This window comes from Phacochoerus africanus, chromosome 1 (genome assembly GCF_016906955.1).
Source record: "Phacochoerus africanus isolate WHEZ1 chromosome 1, ROS_Pafr_v1, whole genome shotgun sequence".
Classification (NCBI taxonomy): domain Eukaryota; kingdom Metazoa; phylum Chordata; class Mammalia; order Artiodactyla; family Suidae; genus Phacochoerus; species Phacochoerus africanus.
The window spans coordinates 163,517,422-163,540,208 of record NC_062544.1 but is presented as its reverse complement, the minus strand read 5'-3'; the positions used below and the strand labels follow the sequence as shown (position 1 = coordinate 163,540,208).

Here is a 22,787-nt window from a genome sequence, read left to right as displayed (position 1 = left end):
TGTCTCTCAGGTATAAGTTTTGTTCCAATGTTTTCTGCTGTTAGCACTCCCTTTTTTTTTTCTTTTTTTTTTTTCATGATTGCACTGTGGGACATGGAAGTTCCCAGGCCTGCACCACAGCTGCAGCAACACTGGATCTAAGCGGCATCTGTAACTTATGTTGCAGCTTGCAGTAACACCAGATCCTTAACCCACTGCATGAGGCCAGGGATTGAACCTGCATCCTCATAGACAATATGTTGTGTTCTTAACCTGCTGGGCCACAACGGGAACTCCTATTAGCACTCTTTTCTCTACAGTCTTTCTGTTTGATCTCATCTATTTTCCTGCTGTCAACTACCATCTGCTATTTGATGACTCTAAATGCATGTCTCCCATATCTATTTCCTATAAAACTATATCCAACCTATACTGCAGTTGTTCTGATAACCCCATTAGTTGTTCCCTGGGTGTCCTACATGCATTTAAGACAATATATCCAATACAAATTCTCTGTATGTTCTAACCTCCCAAAGTTTTGTTTTGTTTAAATACCTCTCATTCACTGAAGTAGGGAGATATCTCAGTAAATGATACCATGTTCACTTGTTTTTCTAAACTAGAAATCTAGGAGTCATTCTTGGCTCCATATGTGCTTTCAGGCTACATCGTTTGTCCTCTTTCCTTATTTATTTATTTATTTTGCGTTTTAAGACCACATCCATGGCATATATCCAGGCTAGGGGTCAAATCGAAGCTACAGCTGCTGGCCTGCGCCTTAGCCACAGCAATGCAGGATCTGTACTGCATATGCGACCTACACCACAGCTCACAGCAACACAGGTTCCTGGACCCACTGAGCGAAGCCAGGGATCAAACCTGCATCCTCATGGATACTAGTTGGATTAGTTTCCACTGCACTACAACTCTTCTCCTCAGTAACTCTGTCTAGTCTCATGGCTTTAAATACCATCTAGGAGTTCCCGTTGTGGCTCAGCAGAAACGAACCCATCTAGTATCCTCAAGCATGTATGTTTGATCCCTGGCCTCACCCAGTGGGTCAAGGATCCTGCATTGCTATGAGCTGTGGTGTAGGTTGCAGATGTGGTTCGGATCCTGCTTTGCTGTGGCTGTGGTGTAGGCTGGCAGCAGCAGCTCTGACTAGACCCCTAGCCTAGGAACTTCAATATGCCACACAAGTGGCCTTAAAAAGCAAAAAAAAAGATAAGAAAAAAAAAATACTATCTAAATGCTGATAACTCCCAAATGTATATCTAGCCCAGAGGTATATATTAGGTTGTTTATTCAACATCTACACCCAGAAAAGAAGATTAACATATCCAAAGCAGAACTCCTGATTTACTGTCCTTATTTATTTGTAAATGTACCAATCAAAAGCCTAAAAGGGAATTCCCTGGTGGCTTGGTGGGTTTAGGATTTGGTACTGTCACTGCTGTGGCACAAGTTTGATCCCTGGCCCAGGAACTTCTGCATGTCTTGGATGCAGTCAAAAAGGAAAAATAAGCCTGCGAGTTATCCTTGATTTTTTTCCCCCTTACCTCTTAATAATCATCAACAAGTCCTGTTAACCCTGTCTTTGAAAAAACACTTAAAACCATCTCCACCACTATCACCATAACTTCTTATCTGAGCTATTAGAGTAACTTCTTAGCTGATCTTTCTTTTTCCACTTTTACCCATTTATAGTGGATTTCCCACTCAGCAACCAAAGTGATTTTTACAACTATAAATCATACGTAGATTATATAACATTACTCTCCTGATCAAAAATCTACCTTTGGTTTTCCAGCACACCTAGAATAAAATCTAAACTCCATCCCAAGGCCTCTAAATTCCTTTATAATCTGGCCTCTGCCTACCTCTGACCCTTGGGCTTTTGTACCTCCCTTACTCACTCTACTCCAACAACACTGGCCTTCTCTTTCAAATACACAAAAGTCACTCCCACCTTCATTCCCTTGCACTGTTGTTTCTTCTGTCTTAACACTGGCTATTTCCATTCATATATTGTTTCTAAGAGACTTCTCTGATCTTCCTGTTTAAAATTAGTTTATGATCACAAGATATTTTCCAGTAGTGATAATTGCCATTAAAATATTAAATGGGGATGGAGTTCCCATCATGGCACAGCGGAAACGAATCTGACTAGGAACCATGAGGTTGCGGGTTTGATCCCTGGCCTTGCTCAGTGGGTTAAGGATTCGGCATTGCCCTGAACTGTGGTATAGGTGGCAGATGTGGCTCAGATCTGGCATTGCTGTGGCTCTGGTGTAGGCCCTAGCCTGGGAACCTCCATATGCTGTGGGTATAGCCCTAAACAGCAATGAATATATATTAAATGGGCAATGAGTAGGAGGGAGATGAAGAGCTGTAGAGCAGCAACATTAGCCACTAGAGGAGGTTTGGATGGTGAAAAGAAACCAGTCATGTTAAACTGGGAAGAAAAGTGTCTGAGCTGGAATAGGAAATGCAGAGATCTCTAGATGGGAAGGAGCCTACTTTTTAAAGAAGAGGAAGAAATCTAGAACATGGAGGCCAAAGAGGGTAATGGTGTTAATTAGGGATGGAGGAGTAAGCAGGGGCCAGATCCTTTAGCATGTTATAGGGCATAATGAGGTGCTACATTCTCTTTTAAGTTCAGTGGAAAGCTATTCAGATGTTTTAAACAGGGAAAGAATATAATTTAATTCACATTTTAAAGACCTTCACTTTAACCTTCCGTGTCCCATTGCCTTGAGTACAAAGTCCAAACTCCTTAGTGGGCCCTTTCAGCTTCCACCTTTTCTTCCCTCTTCATTTCCAGCTACTGCCTCCCTCTTCTGTGGCCATGTAGCTAGAACCTCTTATAGTTTTTAGAGCAGCTTATGTTTTTGTTCCTGAGCCTTTGCACATGTTGTTTCCTCCTCTTGGGATACTCTCCTTCCTTCCTTATTTTACCTACCAAGCCCCAAAGGGACTCAGCTTTGTATCACCTCCTCCAGGGAGCCTTGACTGATAGGTCCTGCTTGAGCTGAGGGTCCCCCTTTTTTTGGCTGCAGTGTGCAGCAGCTTGATGTGGGAATTTGAGTTCTCAGACCAGGGATTTAACCTAGGCCACAGCAGTGAAAGCACGGAATCCTAACCACTATACCACCAGGAAACTCACTGAGTGTCCCTCTTATGTTCTATATTGGCTCTGGTTTGTTTGTTTGTTTGTTTGTTTGTTTATTTATTTATTTATTTATTTATTTATTTATTTTGTCTTTTTGCCTTTTCTAGGGCTGCTCCTGCGGCATATGGAGGTTCCCAGGCTAGGGGTCGGATCGGAGCTGTAGCCACCAGCCTATGCCAGAGCCACAGCAACACAGGATCTGAGCCGTGTCTGTGACCTACATCACAGCTCATGGCAACGCCGGATCGTTAACCCACTGAGCAAGGCCAGGGATCGAACCCACAACCTCATGGTTCCTAGTCTGATTCGTTGACTACTGAGCCACGACGGGAACTACTATGTTGGCTCTGTTAATACCTAACTGTGTGGTGTTAAAATTGCCTGTTTACGTTTTTTGTCTTTTAAACTGTGAATTCTGGGAGTTCCCGTCGTGGCGCAGTGGTTAATGAATCCGACTGGGAACCATTAGGTTTCCCGTTCGATCCCTGTCCTCGTTCAGTGGGTTAAGGACCCAGTGTTGCTGTGAGATGTGGTGTAGGTCGCAGACACAGCTCGGATCCCATGTTGCTGTGGATCTGGCATAGGCTGGAGGCTACAGCTCCGATTAGACCCCTAGCCTGGGAACCTCCATATGCCTCGGGTGTGGCCCTAGAAAAGAAAAAAAGACCAAAAAAAAAAAAGTGCTTACTCTCTCATGAGTTTCTTTATTCTGATAGTACAGCTAATGAATGATAATCACTTTACCTTTATTAAAAACTGATTTTTAAAAATTATACAAATGACATGTGAATGCATAATCTTTTTACAAAGTTAAACTTTATAGAAAACTGTGACTACCACCCACAATCCTGGTTCCTCTCTACCACATTTTTATTTATTTATTTTGTCGTTTTGCCTTTTCTAGGGCTGCACCTGCGGCATGTGGAGGTTCCCAGGCTAGGGGTCGAATCGGAGCTGTAGCCGCCGGCCTATGCCAGAGCCACAGCAACTAGGGATCCGAGCTACATCTGCCACCTACACCACAGCTCAGGCAATGCCGGATCCTCAACCCACTGAGTGAGGCCAGGGATCGAACCCGTATCCTCATGGTTCCTAGTTGGATTCATTAACCACTGAGCCACGACAGGAACTCTTCTACCACATTTTTAAATGTCGCTTGTCAGATTATACTTGGTTTATGACAAAATCTCCTAACTTTGTCTAACACAATTCATGTTAGCTTGTAATTTTAGACTTAAAAACTTTTTGTTATATTTAAATTTGTGATGTCCTACGGTATACTCAGGACACTACTAGCCAAATGTGGCCATTGAGCATTTCACATGTGCTAATCTAAATTGAGATGTGCTCCAAATATAAAGATACTGGGTTTTAATGACCTAACACCCCCTCCCCAAAAAGGAATGTAAACAATTTCAGTAAAAATTTTTATATTAATTACTTGAACAAATAATATTTTGGATATATTGTTGTGATTAAAATTGCTTGTTTTTGGAGTTCCCTTCGTGGCTCAGTGGTTAACAAACCTGACTAGGATCCATGAAGGATGCTGGTTCGATCCCTGATCTCGCTCAGTGGATTAAGGATCTGGTGTGGCTCTGAGCTGTGGTGTAAGTCGCAGATGCAGATGGATCCCATATTGCTATGGCTGTAGTGTAGGCTGGCAGCTGCAGCTCCTATTAGACCCCTAGCCAGAAACCTCCATATGCTGCAGGTGCAGCCCGGAAAAAAAATTGCTTTTTTTTTTTTACATTCTTATTGTAACAAAAATTTAAAATTACAACTGCGACTTGCATTATGTTTCTATTGGGCAAAGCTGGTTTAAATAATAAGATAAATAACACCAAGTTTTTTCTCTTTAACATACAAATACAACTATATTCTTTAATTCTATTTACCAAGGGTTTGCATTACTTGTGTTTGTTAACTTCACTAATAACTTAGTTGTTTTCAGTCAAGCAGGACACAGTTCTAGGTGGGCTATAGGGGATGCAAAGAGAAATCAAACACATTTTCTCTCCTGTAGGAGCCTGTGGTCTGGTGGTGCTACAGGAATTCATAGAGAAATAAAATATAGTCTCCCACTTCTAGGAGCCTGTGGTTTAGTGGTAGAGAATAAGTAGATACTGCACAGGCCCAGAAGATTATGCATTAAGGTTAAAGAGCCGCAAGCTTCAGAAAGATTCTTATGAACCATTAATTCATTGAACACATTTTTTTCACTGCTTACTATGTACCAGGACTGTTTCCATCATGGCATGTACCAGCTGTAGTTGCCATGGATCCTATATGTAAACAATTAGGATTGGACTTTGTGATTGAATAATCAAGAAAATTAATCTTCTCATTTTTTCTTTTAGTATTGTTTGAGATAAGTGGGAAAATATATGTACGTTTTACAGGGCTGTATAGATGGTATAAGTTGTTTTTTGGTTTTATTTTTTTGGCCTTATATGAAGAAGTTCCTGAGCCAAGAATCAAACCCACACCACCCCAGTGACCTGAGCCACAGCAGTGACAATTCCAGACACTTAACCACTAGGCTACCAGGGAACTCTTAAAAATATAATTTCTTCGCATCAAACTGTTCATCTAGTCTGTGTTCAGTTTTTCCCAATTGTAATATATAGTTTACTGTTAGTTTTTATTTCTTTTTTTTTCTTTTTTTTTTTTTTGTTGTTGTTGTTGTTGTTGCTATTTCTTGGGCCGCTCCCACGGCATATGGAGGTTCCCAGGCTAGGGGTTGAATCGGAGCTGTAGCCACCGGCCTACGCCAGAGCCACAGCAACGCGGGATCCGAGCCACGTCTGCAACCTACACCACAGCTCACGGCAACGGCGGATCGTTAAGCCACTGAGCAAGGGCAGGGACCGAACCCGCAACCTCATGGTTCCTAGTCGGATTCGTTAACCACTGCGCCACGACAGGAACTCCAGTTTTTATTTCTGATTCAGAATCCATTGTAGGATCATACATTATAATTGGTTGATACAGTTTTTAAGTCTTCATGATAGGTTTCTTCTCTCTTTTTTCCCTTGAAATTTATTTGTTGAAGAAACTGTTTTCTTTAGGTTTTCCAAAAGTCTAGATCAGCACTGCTCAATAGAAATATAATGCAAGCCATGTGTGTAATTTAAAATTTTCTAGTAGCTACATTACAAAAAGAAAATAGCTGAAAAGACATTTTAATAGTTTCCATTATGGCTCAGCAGTTAACGAACCCAGCTAGCATCCATGAGGACATGGGTTCAATCCCTGGTCTCGCTCAGAGGGTTGAGGATCCAGCATTGCCATGAGCTGTGGTGTAAGTCACAGACGTGACTCAGATCGTGCTTTGCTGTGGCTGTGGTGTAGGCTGGCGGCTACAGCTCCTATTAGACCCCTAGCCTGGGAACCTCGAATGTGGTCCTAAAGAGACAAAAAGACCCCTCCAAAAAAGTTTTAATAATATATATTATTTAACTCAGTATAGCCAGATAGTATCATTGCAACATGTAATTAATATAAAATTATTAATGCAATCTATAATACATCTTGGTACCAAATATTCAAAATTCAATATGTGTTTTATACTAGCACATCTTAGTTTGGACTAATGACATTTCAGGTTCTCAATAGCTGCATGTGATAAAGGCCACCGTATTGGGCAGGGCAGGTCTAGTCTTTGCAGATTGGATACTTTGCAGAAGAATAATCTCATTATTAACACTAAAAATAAACATGTTTGGTAAGTTCAATTTTAGAGAATTTTTGCAAATGAAATAGTGAGTCCCATTAAAGGTTAAATACATTCTGTTTGTATTTTAGTGCCAGTCCAGAGGAATATAATACCGTTGTACAGAAGCCAAGACAAATTCTATGCCAGTTCATTGACCGAATACTTACAGATGTAAACGTTGGTAAGAAACAATTATTTCTTACATGAGTTTTATAAATTAAATTGTATTCTTTTCCATGTATACAACATGATACTAGCATTTTTCTCTATGTAAATAATTTTAGATAAATAGTATTTATGACAGTTTATAAACAAATTATTTACAGTATTACTTGTTATATAATATGATTTAGGCTTTTAAAGTAATTATGTTTTCCTCTTTGTTTCTAGATTTTTTTTGCTGCTGGCTATGAGTTTTTCTTTAATATGTAATATTATTGTAGATAAAATATTTGTCTAGTTTTATTTTAGCTAGGTCTTATGTCAGTGGTTGAGAAACAGCAAATGTCATTAAAAGAAACCACTTTAAGAGTTGGCGACTTTGTGTAAGATTTTTCTGAGTTGTTGAATCAACTATTTCCTGCGGCAATCTAAAGCACAAATATTTTTAACTTGGTAAGATGGTGTCGTATGTGGCACGTCTGTTAAAATTATACGAACAAGGTAATATAGGCATTTGGCTCATGGTTTATAAATTTAATTCCAAATTTGACACTGATTTTATGACTTTTTAATACTCATTTGGCCTTTTTTCAATCAATAAAATTATGAGTTGTTGAAAAATAAGAAAGGATTACTGAGTATTTGCAAGATATGTTTTCATATGGTACTGTTTAGACTACTTGCCCTTTCCCTCTCTGCTTGACCGACTCATCATTTAGGAATCAGCTCTTTCACGGCATCTTGCCAGACACTTGTCTCCTCTATTAATGGATTAATGTAGTCAACCTATTGTATTATAATTCTAGTTTATTTGTCTAACTCTCACCTCATTGTGAGGGCTGTTATTTTTTATTAATCTTCAGATTTTAACACAATGCCAGGCATGTTGTAGGCCTATAGCACATGTTTGGTGAGTGGATATAGAATAGTTGAATGTAAGTGACTATTTAACGTTTAAAATTAGAAAGATAGGATTTTAGTGTTTAGCTCCATCAGTTTATTGTGAGCACTGTTTTGGACATAATTCTGTCACCAAAATCTAGTTTCTTTGTTTTCTTTTTCTTTTTCTTTTTTCTTTTTCTTTTATAGGCCCTGTACCTGAGGCATTTAGAGGTTCCCAGGTGAGGGGTTGAATTGGAGCTGTAGCCACTGGCCTAAGCCACAGCCACAGCAATGCCAGATCCAAGCCACGTCTGCAAGCTACACCCCAGCTCACAGCAACGCTGGATCCTTAACCCATTAAGCAAGGCCTGGGATGGAACCTGAGTCCTCATGGATACCAGTCGGATTTGTTTCCACTGAGCCACAATGGGAACTCCAAAGTCTAGTTTCTTAACAGAAGGACTGAGTCTTAAAATTTGTCCTGAGTCTTTATTTATTTATTTTATTTTTATTTTTATTTTTCATTGAAAATGTTTATTTTTCCATTCAAATATCCTCAATGGTGAGTTGTCTATTCAATACGCATACATAGTTTAAACATCAGTTTGGTTTGTTATAGTTGAGTCTTGAGAATATTTTATTTTATTTTTTTTTATAATTTTTTTTTTATTTTCCCACTGTACAGCAAGGGGGTCAGGTTATCCTTACATGTATACATTACAATTACATTTTTTCCCCCACCCTTTCTTCTGTTGCAACATGAGTATCTAGACAAAGTTCTCAGTGCTATTCAGCAGGATCTCCTTGTAAATCTATTCTAAGTTGTGTCTGATAAGCCCAAGCTCCTGATCCCTCCCACTCCCTCCCCCTCCCATCAGGCAGCCACAAGTCTCTTCTCCAAGTCCATGATTTTCTTTTCTGAGGAGATGTTCATTTGTGCTGGATATTAGATTCCAGTTATAAGTGATATCATATGGTATTTGTCTTTGTCTTTCTGGCTCATTTCACTCAGTATGAGATTCTCTGGTTCCATCCATGTTGCTACAAATGGCATTATGTCATTCTTTTTTATGGCTGAGTAGTATTCCATTGTGTATATATACCACATCTTCCAAATCCAATCATCTGTCGATTGTCCCGAGTCTTTAAAATGAAACTTTTATTTTTTTAGTTGCTGTGGAACTTGTAAAGAAAACCGACTCTCAGCCAACCTCTGTGATGTTGCTTGATTTCATCCAGCATATCATGAAGTCTTCCCCACTTATGTTTGTAAATGTGAATGGAAGCCATGGACAAAATGAAGCCAAAAGTAGTTGTATTGGTAAGTTCTGCTGTTTTGTGCATTCATTTGCAATCTCTTTTATGAATTCTAGCCTCTTCTGCTTTTCTGAAATATACCGTACATATTGTTATACGTAATTTGGTCAAATTTGCTATAACTTGAGGGTACAAAATGATGATGGTTAGTTTTATTTCATGAATCCTTATTTTCTTTTGCTATGAACTAGATACCCAGAATGTAGCAGAAGTCATTGAATATGTTTATATGACATTGAACACTTAAGCAGTTATCTTTATTCTCTTTTTAGTAATCTCTTTCTTCTTGATCAGCTGTTAATACACCATGCCTACAGTCTGGCCTCCTGTTTCTGGGAACAAAGTTTTATTGGAACACAGCCATGCTCATTCATTTACTTACTGTCTGCAGCTACTCAAAGGCAACACTGAGTAGTTGACATGGAGACCATATGGACCTCAAGCCTAAAACATTTACTGTTTGGTCCTTTAAGAACAAGTTTGCTGCTGGGAGTTCCCATTGTGGCTCAGTGGTTAACGAATCCGACTAGGAACCATGAGGTCATGGGTTCAATCCCTGGCCTTGCTCAGCGGGTTAAGGATCCGGCGTTGCCATGAGCTGTGGTGTAGGTTGCAGATGAGGCTCGAATCCTGCGTTGCTGTGGCTCTGGCGCAGGCCGGTGGCTACAGCTCCAATTCGACCCCTAGCCTGGGAACCTCCATATGCCAAGGGAGTGGCCCAAGAAATGGCAAAAAGACAAAAAAAAAAAAAAAGAAAAAAAAAGAACAAGTTTGCTGGAAATTCCCGTTGTGGTGTAGCAGAAATTAATCCAACTAGTATAAGTGACGATGCTTGTTCAATCCCTGGCCTTGCTCAGTGGGTTGGGGATCCAGCTGTGCTGTGAGCTGGGGTGTAGGTTGCAGATGCTGCTCAGATCCCACATTGCTGTGGCTGTGGCTTAGGCTGGCAGCTGCAGCTCCTATTTGACCTCTAGACTGGGAACTTCCATATGCCATGGCTGTGTCCCTAAAAAACAAAAAAAGAAAAAAACAAGTTTGCTGATTCCTATTCTAGATGTTGAAGCTTTTTTCTAGGCTTTATCCTTACCTTTTCCACTGTTGTGGCACAGCGGAAACGAATCCGACTAGGAACCATGAGGTTGAGGGTTCGATCCCTGGCCTCGCTCAGTGGGTTAAGGATCCAGTGTTGCTGTGAGCTGTGGCATTGGTCACAGACCTGGCTCGGATCCTGCATTGCTGTGGCTCTGGCGTAGGCCAGCAGCTGTAGCTCCGATTAGACCCCTAGCCTGGGAACCTCCATATGCCGTGGCTGTGGCCCTAGAAAAGATGAAAAGACAAAAAAAAAAAAGAAAAGAAAAGAAATGTAAAGCAAACATCTTTTTTCTCTGTACGATGCATAGAGTATTTTAAATTTTTTGGTCTGAATTTCAAGACTCAACTTTGATACATGTCCTCCAAGTCTTTTCTGACCATTACTGACTGCCTACCTTAGGACTGGCTGAGTTGTGCTTTCTTTCTTTCTTTTTTTTTTTGTCTTTTTGCTATTTCTTGGGCCACTCCCGCGGCATATGGAGGTTCCCAGGCTAGGAGGCGAATCGGAGCTATAGCCACGGGCCTGCGCCAGAGCCACAGCAACGCTGGATCCGAGCCGCGTCTGCAACCTACACCACAGCTCACGGCAACGGCAGATCGTTAACCCACTGAGCAAGGCCAGGGACCGAACCCGCAACCTCATGGTTCCTAGTCGGATTCGTTAACCACTGCGCCACGACAGGAACTCCAGTTGTGCTTTCTTTATACTCTGTAGTACAGAGGTATTCTTCATTTCATCTACCATGGTAGTTATTAAACTGTATTATAAATACCTCTTTGTATTATCTGCTACACTGATTTTTAAATAATAGATTATAAAATGAAGATGTCATATAATTGAATAGAAAATACAGTACTTTGCATGTTGTAAGTATTATTTCATGAAGCTTTTGTTTCATTTATTTAAATAAAACAAATATGCATATGTATACTGGGTCATGATATAAAGTATATCTCTTAGTTGCACTTAAGTTTAAGAACCTATATTTTAAGAATCATGAAGGCAGGACTATGACTGATTTGTTCTTATGCACCTGGAACAGAGTCGCAACTCAATAATATTTGTTGAAGGAGTGAAAATTACTATTAATTGAGCATTTATTTAACTTAAGGCACAATGCTGAGAATTTCACATATATTGTCTTCCTTGATCATGGTAAAATATAAAGTAATGTCATTATTCCCCTTTCATAGATGAAGTTACAGAGGTTTAGAGAAATGAAAAGTTCACAGAATTAACAAGTGGAAAGCTAGGAACTTATCAGACTCCAGAATTGGTATTCTAAATTATTATGTTTTCATTGTGTAGGGAGTGTTTGAGTATTTTGTTAGTGAAGTTTATACCTTAAAAATAAGTCATCAAGCATTTAACAAATTAATTAGCCTCCTGATGTACTTAATATCTTTTTTATTTTTTTATTTCAAAGAATTCAGTAATTGGATCATAACAAGGCTTTTGCGGATTGCAGCAACTCCATCCTGTCATGTGTTACACAAGAAAATCTGTGAAGTCATCTGCTCATTATTGTTTCTTTTTAAAAGCAAGAGTCCTACTATTTTTGGAGTACTGACAAAGGAATTATTACATCTTTTTGAAGACTTGATTTACCTCCACAAAAGAGATGCAGCGGGACACTTTGTGGAATGGCCAGTGGTAGTTAGCCGATTTTTAAGTCAATTAGATGAACATGTGGGATATTTACAACCAGCTCCTTTGCAGTTTATGAACATGCAAAATTTAGAGTTTCTTGAAGTCACTTTATTAACGGTTCTTATTCGTATTATTGCAACTGTGTTTTTTAGAAGACAAGAACTTTTGCTTTGGCGGATTGGTTGTGTTCTGCTAGAGTGTGGTAGTGCAAAAATTAAAGCCTTAGCAATTAGGCTTTTAACTGAACTCTTTGAGCTTGGAGGACTACCAGCACAACCAGCCAGCACTTTCTTCAGTTCATTTTTGGAATTATTAAAGCACCTTGTAGACATGGATGCTGACCAGCTGAAACTCTATGAAGAGCCATTGTCAAAGCTAATAAAGACACTATTCCCCTTTGAAGCAGAAGCTTATAGAAATATTGAGCCTGTCTATTTAAATATGCTGCTAGAAAAACTCTGTGTCATGTTTGAAGATGGTGTGCTTGTGCAGCTTAAGTCTGATTTGCTAAAAGCAGCTTTATGCCACTTGCTGCAGTATTTCTTTAAATATGTGCCAGCTGGGTATGAATCTGCTTTACAAGTCAGGAAGGTGTATGTGAGAAATATTTGTAGAACTCTTGTGGATGTGCTTGGGGTTCAGGTAGAAGCAGAGGTAAGTCTTTTTTAAGATTACTTGTTAAGTATGTATTCTGTATGTATGCATACATTCATTGTATGCATATATGCAAATGTAATAATGAGAAGATAGAGTATCTTTAATAATACAAATGCACATTCAAAATGGGATGACTTTGATAATCTACTTTGGCTTCCTATTATGGATTTTTAATTGGATTTCAGAAAGATTTGTTCACTACATTGGTAATGAACTGCCAAGGCAGTAGAATGTTTTAAAGTAGAGTTTGTTGCATTATTAATTAAAAGAGGGTCAGTTATCAACTTAATTGTAAAAACTTTGAGCACACACATGGATTTTTCTTTGACAGGTTGTAGCAATTACTTTTAGAAAACCTATAGGTATATAGTACTAGTCATGTCAAATTATGCCCTTTTTTGGAGTATGGGAGACAGGTAGTACAATAAAGTAGATATGCAATAAGTTGATTAAATAGTTTATTTTATCTGTAAGTCTTGCTAAATTTGTAGTATGAAAGAAGTTAGTGGTTCCCTTTAGGAATTAAGAATTTTTCTTTGTGCCATTGTGGTCAAGTGAAAAACAGATTAGAGAGAGAAGGAGTTGTCTGAGGCCATCTAAGACTATAGAACCATAGTTCTATATATGTGTCTATTTATAGACTCTGAAATAGTATAGATTAATTTAGGTCTTTGTTTTGCTTGATGAGACTATATTTCAGAGCAACCTTATTAAAAACCTTATGTGAAATCTTATAACTAATACCTAATGCATTTTTGCTATCTGTGAATAATATAAACTTACCTTAAAATTATTTTTGCTTCCTCAGTATTTGTTGGGCCCACTTTATGCAGCCTTGAAAATGGAAAGTATGGAAATCATTGAGAAGGTTCAGTGCCAAATTCAACAGGAAAACCTCAGCAGTAATAGTGATGGACTATCACCCAAACGGCGTCGACTCAGCTCATCTCTAAATGTTTCCAAGAGAGCACCAAAACAGACTGAGGAGTATGACTTTGATTCAGTTTGTATTTAGCCACTTAATAAAACTTTATTCACTTAAAAATCACTTTAAATTCTTTGACTTAAATACACGGAGTGCATTTTTTTTCTTTCTATAGGTTGTCAAAGGAATGCTTAAAATATTTTAATATTTCTTTTTGTAGTCTATTCCAGTGTAAAAGATTTCATGGCTAATTTAACTTTTTAACACATGAAAAATCTTGAGATGATAGATCAGCTATTTTAAAAATGTTAACAAACTATTTTTTGTAATGTAGTCAAAGAATACTCATTTTTCAGCCAACTGTAAAAGTTGTTTTAAATTTCAGTAGTTGCCATTACATGCTGTCTTTTGTTTTAAGTATTTTTCATATGTGAGCAAAATTTGTATTGAATATGAATACCTTTATACTCTGGTTATAATTAATTACAGATTTAAACATGTGGATGTGAACAAAAAGAGCATATTATGGAATTCACTGAAACAGAAAGCTGAATCCCTTCAGAATTTCCTTGAATTCAATAATTTGAAGAATCCAGTTATTGAGACATTAGAAGGAATCTCTGTCATCCTACAACTGACTGCTCTGTGTACTGTTCATTGTTCTCATCAAAACATGGACTGGTAAAACAACTTGCATTTTCTGGGTGGATTTCATGTAATAAATTTGAATTTATTGTTTTAGGAGACCTCTTTACTTGATTTTTGTGACCTTGGAACACAAACTTTTCAGTGAAATAAAAATTTTTTAGGAGTTCCCTTCATGGCTCAGTGGTTAACAAACCTGACTAGAATCCATCAGGATGTGGGTTCAATCCCTGGCCTTGCTCGGTGGGTTAAGGATCTGGCATTGCTGTGTGCTGTGGTGTAGGTCACAGATGTGGCTTGGATCCTGCATTGCTCTGACTGTGGCATAGGCTGGCAGCCGTAGCTCCGATTCGACCCCTAGCCTGGGAACTTCCATATGCCTCAGGTGCGGCCCTAAAAGGCAAAAAAAAAATTTATTTTAAGCATTCCCATCATGGTTCAGCGGAAACAAGTCTGACTAGTATCCATGAGGACGCAGGTTGGATCCCTTTCCTCCCTGAGTGGGTTAAGGATCTGGCATTGCCATGAGCTATGGTGTTAGGTTGCAGATGTGGCTCAGATCTGGCATTGCTGTGGCATAGGCCAGCAGGTATGGCTCCAATTCGACCCCTAGCCTGGAAACCTTTATATGCCATGGGTATGGCCCTAAAATGATAAAAAAAAATTTTGATTAAGCACTCACTAAATGCCAGGTACTGTGTTAAGTACTATACATATCTTATTTAATCTTTACAACAGTTTTATGAAGAAAATGCTCTTATGTCCATTTTACACATTAGAAATTGAGGCTCTTAGAAATTGAGGCTCAGAGAAATTGAGGCCCTTTTTTGTTTGAAGCCTAAACTAACTTTCCTGGGCATATATGATTACAGAGTAGCAGAACACATTTTTATACATTTCAAAAGCCAGTGCTCTTCTAACCAAATATTTAGTCTAAAGACCTTTGCCCGTCAATAATAAAAGTAGGAATTTAGAACTCGTTAGGTGTATATTTCCAGTCTAGTATTCTTAGCATAAGGTAATTATTCCATCAGAAGAAACAAAGTGTGGACCCTCTTTGAAGATTTAGTCTTATTTTTACTGCCACATTATAGACTAACACTCCTTGTTCATTTTTTACAAGATCATTCATTCTGTATTTCCTGACTCACACTTAAATAGTTAATACAAAGTTATGAAGGAGATTTTTAAAGAACTATAGGGAGGTCACTACTGGGCTTAGCAGTAATGAACCCAACTAATATTCATGGACATGGATTAGATCCCTGGATTCGCTTAGTGAGTTAAGGATCTGGGGTTGCCATGAGCTGTGGTGTAGGCTGGCAGCTATAGCTCCAATTCGACCCCTAGCCTGGGAACTTCCGTATTGTCATGGATGTGGCCTTAAAAACTATAATAATTAGATTGCATTAAATTTGGAATGTGAGATAACTTGAAAGAATAGCTATACTTAGGGTGAAGTCTGCTTTTGTCCTATTATTAAAAAAGGGTTTACACAGGTTTATCTTATGTTATTTTAAAGCCTGGACATGTCACATTTAAATATCGTTGATTAATTTTTTTTTTTCTTTTTAGGGCTGCAAGTGGGGCATGTGGAAGTTTCCAGAGTAGGCATTGAATCAGAGCTGCAGCTGCTGGCCTACATCCCAGCCACAGCAATGCCAGATCCAAGCCACATCTGTGACCTACAGCAGAGCTCACATTAATGCCAGATCCTTAACCCACTGAGTGAGGCCAGGGATCAGACTGCATCCTCATGGATGCTAGTTGGGTTCTTAACCTGCTGAACCACAGTGGGAACTCCTATTGTATTAATTTTATTTTTTATTTTTGGCTTTTTAGGGCCGCACCTAAGGCATATGGAGGTTCCCAGGCTAGGGGTCTAATCCGAGTTGTAGCCACTGGTCTACGCCACAGCTACAGCAACATAGGATCTGAGCCATGTCTGCAATCTGCACCACAGTTTATGGCAACTCCAGATCCTTAACCCACTGAGCAAGGCCAGGCATGGAACCTGCATCCTCATGGATGCTAGTCAGATTTGTTAACCACTGAGCCACGACAGGAACTTTGTAGATTAATTTTAATTACCAAATCCTAAGAGTGATTTAGACTGACATAAGAGATTAAACCTAAAATAATAATGATATATTAAGTCTTATGCACATTTGCTTTGAACTGGTTTAAAGTTAATAGGTTTTATAGTTTGAATTTCTTTTGGCTTGCTGCAGTATTAGTTTTGACTATAACAAAATTCATTTTAATTCTGTGCCTTAAAAATGTTTTAACTACAGCTGTAATTTCAAGGACTGTCAACAGACATGTAAGAAAAAACCTTCAGAAGTGATAACATGGATGTCTTTGGAGTTTTACACAAAAGTGCTTAAGAGCTGTAGGACTTTGTTGGAATCTGTTCAGAAACCTGACCTGGAGACAGTTATTGACAAAGTCATGAAAATATATGATGCTTTAATGTATATTCAAGGTGAGTATAAATAAGCAATAGAGCAAAATAACTTTTCAAGGTAATCAGTATAGAAATGTTTTCTCTTTTGCATCATGCCTAAATGCACAAATGTTGGGAATACCCTAAAGTTTTTTCTTGTTTTCAATTCTATGAGGTTTATCAGTAACTTGTAAGTTCCAAAATTATTTGTGTAATATTTTGATTTATTGTTCTATTTCAGTAAGTAGAAATTATTTGTAATTTAAAAATTTTTGATTTGAGAATCTGAAGAATGCTATGATCTTTCTCCTAAAAAAATGTATAAATGCATGTTTTTATAAAGTCACTTTTAATTCCTTTGGTTTCACAGACCTCAGAACATCATCTCTATGTTAAGAACCCCTGTTTATTGAATGTTTACTGTAATTCCACTTAGTGTGTGTAGAATGTCTCTTTTTAGTCAAAAAAAGGCATAGGTAAATATGATGAAGGAAAAGATAATTAAGGAAAATATGTAATTAATCATCCATTGTGTGTTCTTGTAGTAAAAACGTCATTTGAAGATCATATCCTGGAAGATTTATGTGGAATGCTCTCGCTTCCATGGATTTATTCCCATTCTGATGATGGCTCTTTAAGGTTGACCACGTTTGCCACTGATCTTCTATCGTTAAGCCAGAGAATTTCAGACAGCTACTGTAAGTGGTCACAAAATTCTATGTGTGTGGTTTTTTTTAATCTTTCCTCTGTATGACTTAACACCTGTCACTTCTATTTTTTCAATAATTACAAGAGAAGTTACATTTTTTAATAGTTCAAAAAGGAGTTAGACATGCAGAAAGGAATAAATTACAGAATTTGTACATCCTCTATTCTATTCTGCCACATTGTTCTCCAAAGATGTCATTCCACTTTACATTCCTGTTAGCAGAATATATGAGTACCTATTGTTTCATGTCCTCACCAGCACTTGGCATTGACAGATTTTAAAATTTTTGCTATCTTAGAAAAAGAAAAAGGAATGTCAGAGATGTAACTATCAAAATAAATATGCAATCTTTTTGCCATCTGATGGGTATGATTTTCAATTTGGATTTCCCTGACAGGTAAGATTGTACATAGACCTTTTTCAGTGCATATTTTATTTGGAAGAGGAGCTTTTAATTAAAAAAAAAAAAAATATATATATATATATATATATATATATATATATATATATATATATTTCACCTTTTAGGGCCTCACAGCGGCATATGGAAGTTCCCAGGCTAGGGTTCGAATCGGATCTGCATTTGCTGGCTGACACCACAACCATAGCAATGCGGGATCCAAGCCATGTTTTTGACCTACACCACAGCTCATGGCAACACCGGATCCTTAACCCACTGAGCAAGGCCAGGGATTGAACCCACATCCCCATGGATACTAGTCAGGTTCATTACCGCTGAGCCATGACAGGAACTCCTTAAATACTATGTGTATTTTAAAAGTTACTTGGCGTTACAACAAAGAATAAATGTGTGTGTGTGTGTGTATATATATATATTTAACACTTAGAAATCTTGTTTAATAGACTTAATTTTTTCAGCACCACAGGCACAATCACGATGTGTGTTTCTTCTAACTCTGTTTCCAAGAAGAATATACTTTGAGTGGAGAACAGCAGTTTACAGCTGGGCCCTACAAAACTCCCATGAAGTAATCCGGACAAGTTGTATTCGTGGATTTTTTATCTTATTGCAGCAGCAGAATTCTTGTAACAGAGTTCCCAAGATTCTCATGTATGTATTAATATTTTAATTTGGAGTTCCCGTCGTGGCGCGGTGGTTAACGAATCCGACTAGGAACCATGAGGTTGCGGGTTTGGTCCCTGCCCTTGCTCAGTGGGTTAACGATCCGCCGTTGCCTTGAGCTGTGGTGTAGGTTGCAGATGCGGCTCGGATCCCTCGTTGCTGTGGCTCTGGCGTAGGCCAGCAGCTACAGCTCCGATTGGACCCCTAGCCTGGGAACCTCCATATGCCGAGGGAGTGGCCCAAGAAATAGCAAAAAGACAAAAAAAAAAGTATAAAAATATTTTAATTTGAATATATAACTTTATTGGACATATCATATATGCAAATTTATGTTTATTTTTGGCTATGTAGAGCAAATGTTGTTTTTATTTTTATTTTTATTTTTTTTGTCTTTTTGCTATTTCTTGGGCCGCTCCCTCGGCATATGGAGGTTCCCAGGCTAGGGGTCGAATCGGAGCTGTAGCCACCAGCCTGCGCCAGAGCCACAGCAACGCAGGATCTGAGCCGCGTCTGCAACCTACACCACAGCTCACGGCAACGCCGGATCGTTAACCCACTGAGCAAGGGCAGGGACTGAACCCGCAACCTCATGGTTCCTAGTCGGATTCGTTAACCACTGCGCCACGACCGGAACTCCGTTTTTATTTTTAGAATTAAGAGTTTTTTCCTTCTACCCTTTGTTTTACCAGCACTTTTGCCCCAAATTAGGCAAAACTATTTAGACCACAAAATTAAGTAAGAAGGTTTAGTGCTTCTTTTTTTCCCCTCAGAGATAAAGTGAAAGATGATTCTGACATTGTCAAGAAAGAATTTGCTTCTGTGCTTGGTCAGCTTGTCTGTACACTTCATGGCATGTTTTATTTGACAAGTTCTTTAACAGAACCTTTCTCTGAACATGGACATACTGACCTTTTCTGTAAGAGCCTAAAAGTCACTTCCCAACAAGAATGTTCATCTTCTCGACTGAAAGCTTCTGTTTGCAAGCCATTCCTTTTCCTACTGAAAAAAAAAACATCTAGTCCAGTCAAACTTGGTGAGTGGTCTGTTATGATTTATTTAATAATTTAAAACCTATATAAGCTGTTTTGTTGTTTTTTTTTTTGTCTTTTCTAGCACTGCACCTGTGGCATATGGAGGTTCCCAGGCTAGGGGTCAAATCGGAGCTACAACTGCCAGCCTACACTAGAGCCACAGCAACGAGGGATCCGAGCCGTGTCTGTGACCTACACCACAGCACATGGCAATGCCGGATCCTTACCCCACTGAGTGAGGCCAGGGATCGAACCTGCAACCTCATGGTTCCTAGTCGGATTTGTTAACCACTAAGCCACAACGGGAACTCCCTATTTAAGCTCTTTTTAAATGCAGTGATAGAATTAGCTTGAAGCCTTGAAAAATTGACTTGCTTGGTAGATGCATTGCTAATGAAAAGATTGTTCATAAATGGGATGTCTGGTATTAGACTATAATTTGTAGGTTTTTCAAATGCTCTTGTGATTTGGTAACATAATGGTGCAGTCTTGTGAGGTTCAGTATTCTGTATCCTTTTTTGTGATCCCAGGGACCTTTTTTTTGGTCGTACTCACAGCGTATGGAAGTTCCTGGACCAGGGATCAAACCCGCACCTCAGCTGTGACCCAAGCCATTACAGAGACAATGATGAGTCCTTAACCCGCAGTGGGAACTCCCCAGGGACCTTAATAAAGTGTCCACTGCCACTACTTTGGACTTTCAGAAGTTCAAATAGTGTAGACACTTTGCCCAACTGAGGAGTATAGATTGTCTCTTGGCCACTTTCCAGTGGTAATGGTGTATGGATTTGTTGGGAGCAGAAGATTTATATGAATACTTGAAAAATTCACTTGTTTGAGTAATGAGTTGTTCTCAAGTTTTCAAAACAGTATATGATAGATGGTTTCTAGGATTTCCTAATTCTAGCAGTGTAATGTAAGATTAAAAGGGAGGCTGAGATTGTCCTTGGTTCACAGTTCATTAAATTAGTGAAATGTGCTTTTACGTCCATCCCAGTTTTACAATTATTTACAAAATCAAAGTGATACATCATTTTATAACTTTAAAAGACTCTAGAGGAGTTCCCGTCATGGCACAGCAGAAGCGAATCCAACTAGGAACCATGAGGTTTCAGGTTCAATCCCTGGCCTCGCTCAGTGAGTTAAGGATCCGGCATTGCCTGAGCTGTGGTGTAGGTCGCAGATGTGGCTCGGATCTGGCGTTTCTGTGGCTGTGGTGTAGGCTGGCATTTGTAGCTCTGATTGGACCCCCTAGCCTGGGAACCTCCATATGCCACGGGTACAACCCTAAAAAGACAATAAAAAAAGACTCTAGAATTTATTTTAGCTTTAAATTATATATAACTTTAAATATAAAGTAAATTTAAATGTATATTCATTTTAATCCTCCATGATTCTGTTTGTTTCCCTAATTTAAGCACTAAATATCGGCTCTATAAGGCAACTTGTAATTATTTATTGACAATATTTTATATTTAAAATGTAAATTAGGTATTATATGCTCTTGCCCTTTAGCTTTCATAGATAATCTATGTCATCTTTGTAAGCACCTTGATTTTAGAGAAGAGGAAACAGATGTGAAAACGGTTCTTGGCGCTTTATTAAATTTAATGGAAGATCCAAACAAGGATGTTAGAGTGGCTTTTAGTGGAAATATCAAGCATATATTGGAATCCTTGGATGCTGAAGATGGATTTATAAAAGAGGTTGATAATTTTTATTCTAAATTTTATTTTCATGTATTTTCATAAACCTGGCTCTAAAAATTTAACTACTTAATTTTATTTTTCTAGCTTTTTGTCTTAAGAATGAAGGAAGCATATACACATGCTCAGATCTCAAGAAATAGCGAGTTGAAGGATACCTTGATTCTTACAACAGGGGATATTGGAAGGTATGTTTGGCAGGTTTTGTATACTTATTTATTTTAGCTATTCTGCTTTTTTGTTTGCCTGGTGTTAGAAATGGTAATATGAGAGATGTGATGTTACAGAAAGAAGTGAGGGAGTTCACATCATGGCTCAGTGGTTAACGAGCCATGAGAACACGGGTTCAATCCCTGGATTTTATCAGTGGGTTGGGGATCTGACCATTGTCACCGTGAGCTCTGGTGTAGGTCGCAGACACGGCTTGGATCCCATGTTGCTGTGGCTGTGGTGTAGGCTGGCGGCTGTAGCTCCATTTCGACCCCTAGCCTGGAAACCTCCATAGCCATGAGTGCGGCCCTAAAAAGACAAAAGACAAAAAAAAAAGAAAAGAAAGGAAAGTAGTGTGATATCAGCATGCATTTATCTGTGGATTTCTGGACATTGATGGTAACTTTTTTTTTTTTTAATAATTTTAGGGCAGCAAAAGGAGATTTGGTACCTTTTGCACTCTTGCACTTATTGCATTGTTTATTATCCAAGTCAGCGTCTGTCTCTGGAGCAGCGTACACAGAAATTAGAGCTCTGGTTGCAGCTAAAAGTGTTAAACTGCAAAACTTTTTCAGCCAGTATAAGAAACCCATCTGTCAGGTGAGAGTCAACATGGGCTTTGACCACAGAACAAGCATTACTTTGCAAGAGTTAAAAAAACAACATGTATATGTTTTACTTTTCTTAATCTATTAAGAGAACCCTTTCTTTTTTTCAAAATTTTTTTATTAACGTATAGTTGATTTACAATCTTGTACTAGTTGATGCTGTACAACAAAGTGATTTAGTCATATATACATATACATTCTTTTTCTTAAATTTATCTTCCATTATGATCTATCCCAGAGATTGGATATGGTACCCTGTGCTGTACATTAGGACCTCATTGTTTATCCATTCTAAAAGTAATACTTTGCATCTACTCCCCAAACTCTGTCTGTTGCATTCCTTTCCCTTTCCCCTCTGGCAGCTGCAGGTCTGTTTTCCATGTCTGTGAGTCTGTTTCTGTTTGTAGATAGTTCATTTGTGCCATATTTTAGATTCCACATGTAAGTGATACCATATAGTATTTCTCCTTCTCTTCTTACTCACTTTACTTAGTATGAGAATCTCAAGTTGCTTCCATGTTGCTGCAAATGGCATTATTTCTTTTTTATGGCTCTCATTAGTTCTTTTTTATGGCTGAGTGATGTTCCCTTGTATGTATATACCACATCTTCTTAATCCATTCATCTGTTGATGGACATTTAGGTTGTTTCCTTGTCTTGGCTATTGTGAATAGTGCTGCAGTGAACATAGAGGTGCAGGTATCTTTTTGAATTATAGTTTTGTCCAGATAAATGCCCAGAAGTAGGATTGCCAAGTTGTATGGTAGTTCTGTATTTAGTTTTCTGAAGAACC

General features: G+C 38.5%; 1 protein-coding gene across 3 annotated transcripts in view; it reads left to right on the top strand.

Moving 5' to 3' along the window:
• Positions 1–22,787, top strand: part of ATR (ATR serine/threonine kinase) — a 115,257-nt gene that overhangs the window by 2,270 nt on the left and 90,200 nt on the right. For all 3 annotated transcript variants that reach the window (XR_007135455.1, XM_047783927.1, XM_047783940.1), the window contains exons 2-13: positions 6,959–7,050; positions 9,085–9,234; positions 11,750–12,627; positions 13,439–13,617; positions 14,045–14,236; positions 16,495–16,685; positions 17,192–17,344; positions 18,235–18,427; positions 19,210–19,472; positions 20,986–21,176; positions 21,264–21,364; positions 21,815–21,986. Coding sequence is in view for 2 of the 3 variants with exons in the window: in XM_047783927.1 (XP_047639883.1) it covers positions 6,959–7,050; positions 9,085–9,234; positions 11,750–12,627; positions 13,439–13,617; positions 14,045–14,236; positions 16,495–16,685; positions 17,192–17,344; positions 18,235–18,427; positions 19,210–19,472; positions 20,986–21,176; positions 21,264–21,364; positions 21,815–21,986 (2,755 nt within the window). In the remaining variant the exon portion in view is untranslated. The remainder of the gene's footprint in view (positions 1–6,958; positions 7,051–9,084; positions 9,235–11,749; positions 12,628–13,438; positions 13,618–14,044; positions 14,237–16,494; positions 16,686–17,191; positions 17,345–18,234; positions 18,428–19,209; positions 19,473–20,985; positions 21,177–21,263; positions 21,365–21,814; positions 21,987–22,787) is intronic.